The sequence below is a fragment of the Penaeus monodon genome, chromosome 27, assembly GCF_015228065.2.
Source record: "Penaeus monodon isolate SGIC_2016 chromosome 27, NSTDA_Pmon_1, whole genome shotgun sequence".
Lineage (NCBI taxonomy): Eukaryota > Metazoa > Arthropoda > Malacostraca > Decapoda > Penaeidae > Penaeus > Penaeus monodon.
Genome location: NC_051412.1, coordinates 15,188,580 through 15,190,433, shown reverse-complemented (window position 1 = coordinate 15,190,433; position 1,854 = coordinate 15,188,580). Strand labels below are relative to the sequence as shown.

The 1,854-nt window shown below is 37.9% G+C and overlaps 1 protein-coding gene across 1 annotated transcript in view; it reads right to left on the bottom strand.

The window, feature by feature from the left end:
- The window catches only part of LOC119590610 (tubulin beta chain-like), a 6,120-nt gene that overhangs the window by 2,753 nt on the left and 1,513 nt on the right, over nt 1-1,854 (bottom strand). Inside the window, exon 2 of the mRNA XM_037939288.1 lies at nt 284-411. Within this exon, the coding sequence (XP_037795216.1) occupies nt 284-411 (128 nt within the window). The remainder of the gene's footprint in view (nt 1-283; nt 412-1,854) is intronic.

The following is a 1,854-nucleotide window of genomic DNA, read 5'->3' as shown; positions in this document are numbered from 1 at the left end:
AAAAAATAAATAAATAAAATATGACAAGTCTGAAAGCCATTTTCTGGAATAGGTATCGACTTCAATGATTTTCCTCATTTTTGTAATGATCTCTCCAATAATCACTCATGCTTTTATACTTAGTACTGCTCAGTGTTAAAAACTGCATTATCTATTATCTTCCCCTTTCAATTTACCTCGAACAGTATCATTTTCAACCCAAAGTTGGAAGAAAATGAAAACTTTACTGCATAATAAACAAAATGAAGAAAATAAGCATTAAACAGTATAAAGCATCACTCACTTTCCTTTTGTTCCCTCGTCGAAGTACACATTCACCCGTTCCAGTTGTACTTCTCGCAACTCTGGACTCTCTCCCGCATACTGTCCATCAGGCTGAATGCCGTGCTCATCGCTGATTATCTCCCAGAACTGTGGAAGTTGGAGTGGATTTCATAGTCAATCACAACTTATACAACTGATTTTTCCTCTTAAACTAGGCAGTAAGTACCAAATGCTAATAAATAATAGATGAAAACAGTTATAGGCTAACTTTTGATAATTCTAGAGATGGAATATTTTTCACCCTCTCTACAATCTAGGGGGGGGGGCACAGTACCCCACACACTTTTAATGAGCCAAACTACCACCTCTCCCCCCTTTTTTTTTAAGTTTTGAAGATAATTTAAAATGTAAAAGAAATCGGAAAAATGAATAACCCGAGCCATGAATCTCATTTCCAATAATTAAAACGTGGAAAAAACACCCAACCCAAGATTCGGCCTCGGAAGATTCGACACGGCCTTACGTGAATGAATCCCAGCCTAAACGAATAAACTCCTACATAGATCGCTATACGAACCGAAAACCTTCCTCCGATCGCCTTGTTTCCCAATCGGGGTTTCGCTGGAGGCCGTAAATAACAAAAACCTTCCTAACCCCGACCCTCCTTCTGATAGCCGTGTTTTCCTAACCTGGGTTACTCATCATACTAAATCAAGAAACTAATTTAACCAGAGGATGGGTAGAAAAAGGTGCAGACATATTCCTTAATATCAAATTTGCACTGTTGCTTGCACTTGAGGCACTAATAAAACGAGTGTATGGTCCCATGGGCATTGCACCCTCAGAGTTCGAATACCACGCGCGACCTCGGCGACACGACTTCTGTGCCCAATGGCATTGGCAAATAGCATATTAATGCACCATGCGATGACGTCACACAATTCTATAGCTTAATATGTGAAGAGATTAGAAAAATTGGATAAATTAATAATAACGGTGTTTTATATCGTTTGGAGATAAACTAAGGTAAATCAACGCGAGATTACGTGTAAACGTGTATCAAACGATAGATTGTAGCACACTATTCTCTTGAGCGCCATCTTCTGAGTTGCATGGTTTGTTTAATTGACTTTGCCGATAAGCAAAGAAGGGAACTTAGTCTCCGAGCGACAAACCTCGGACTTTTATTTTAATACTGTGACAGAATTGTCTTTCCGCGCTTTCAATTTGAACTGCTTGATTAGTTTGCATGTTGTTCTTCCATTTCAGCAGCATTTCATGTTTGTTTACTAAAATTCCATGTCCGTTAGATTAACCTAACCCTTTTCTGTATAAATTGCAAGTATCACACAAAAACAAGTAATGCAGTTTTTAGCAGTCCAATACAACTAAACAGGATAGCACAGATGTGTATTTTCGGAGGGAAATGCAACATGCAAACACTAAAACTTGTGGACTAGCACTGATCCGCAATATTGTTCTTTAAATACTCAAAACAAAACCGATATACACTTAGCTCTGAAGAAGAGAAACTATGGGATAAAGAAATAAGATTAAACCTACATGTTAAACTTTCTGTATATCTGAATG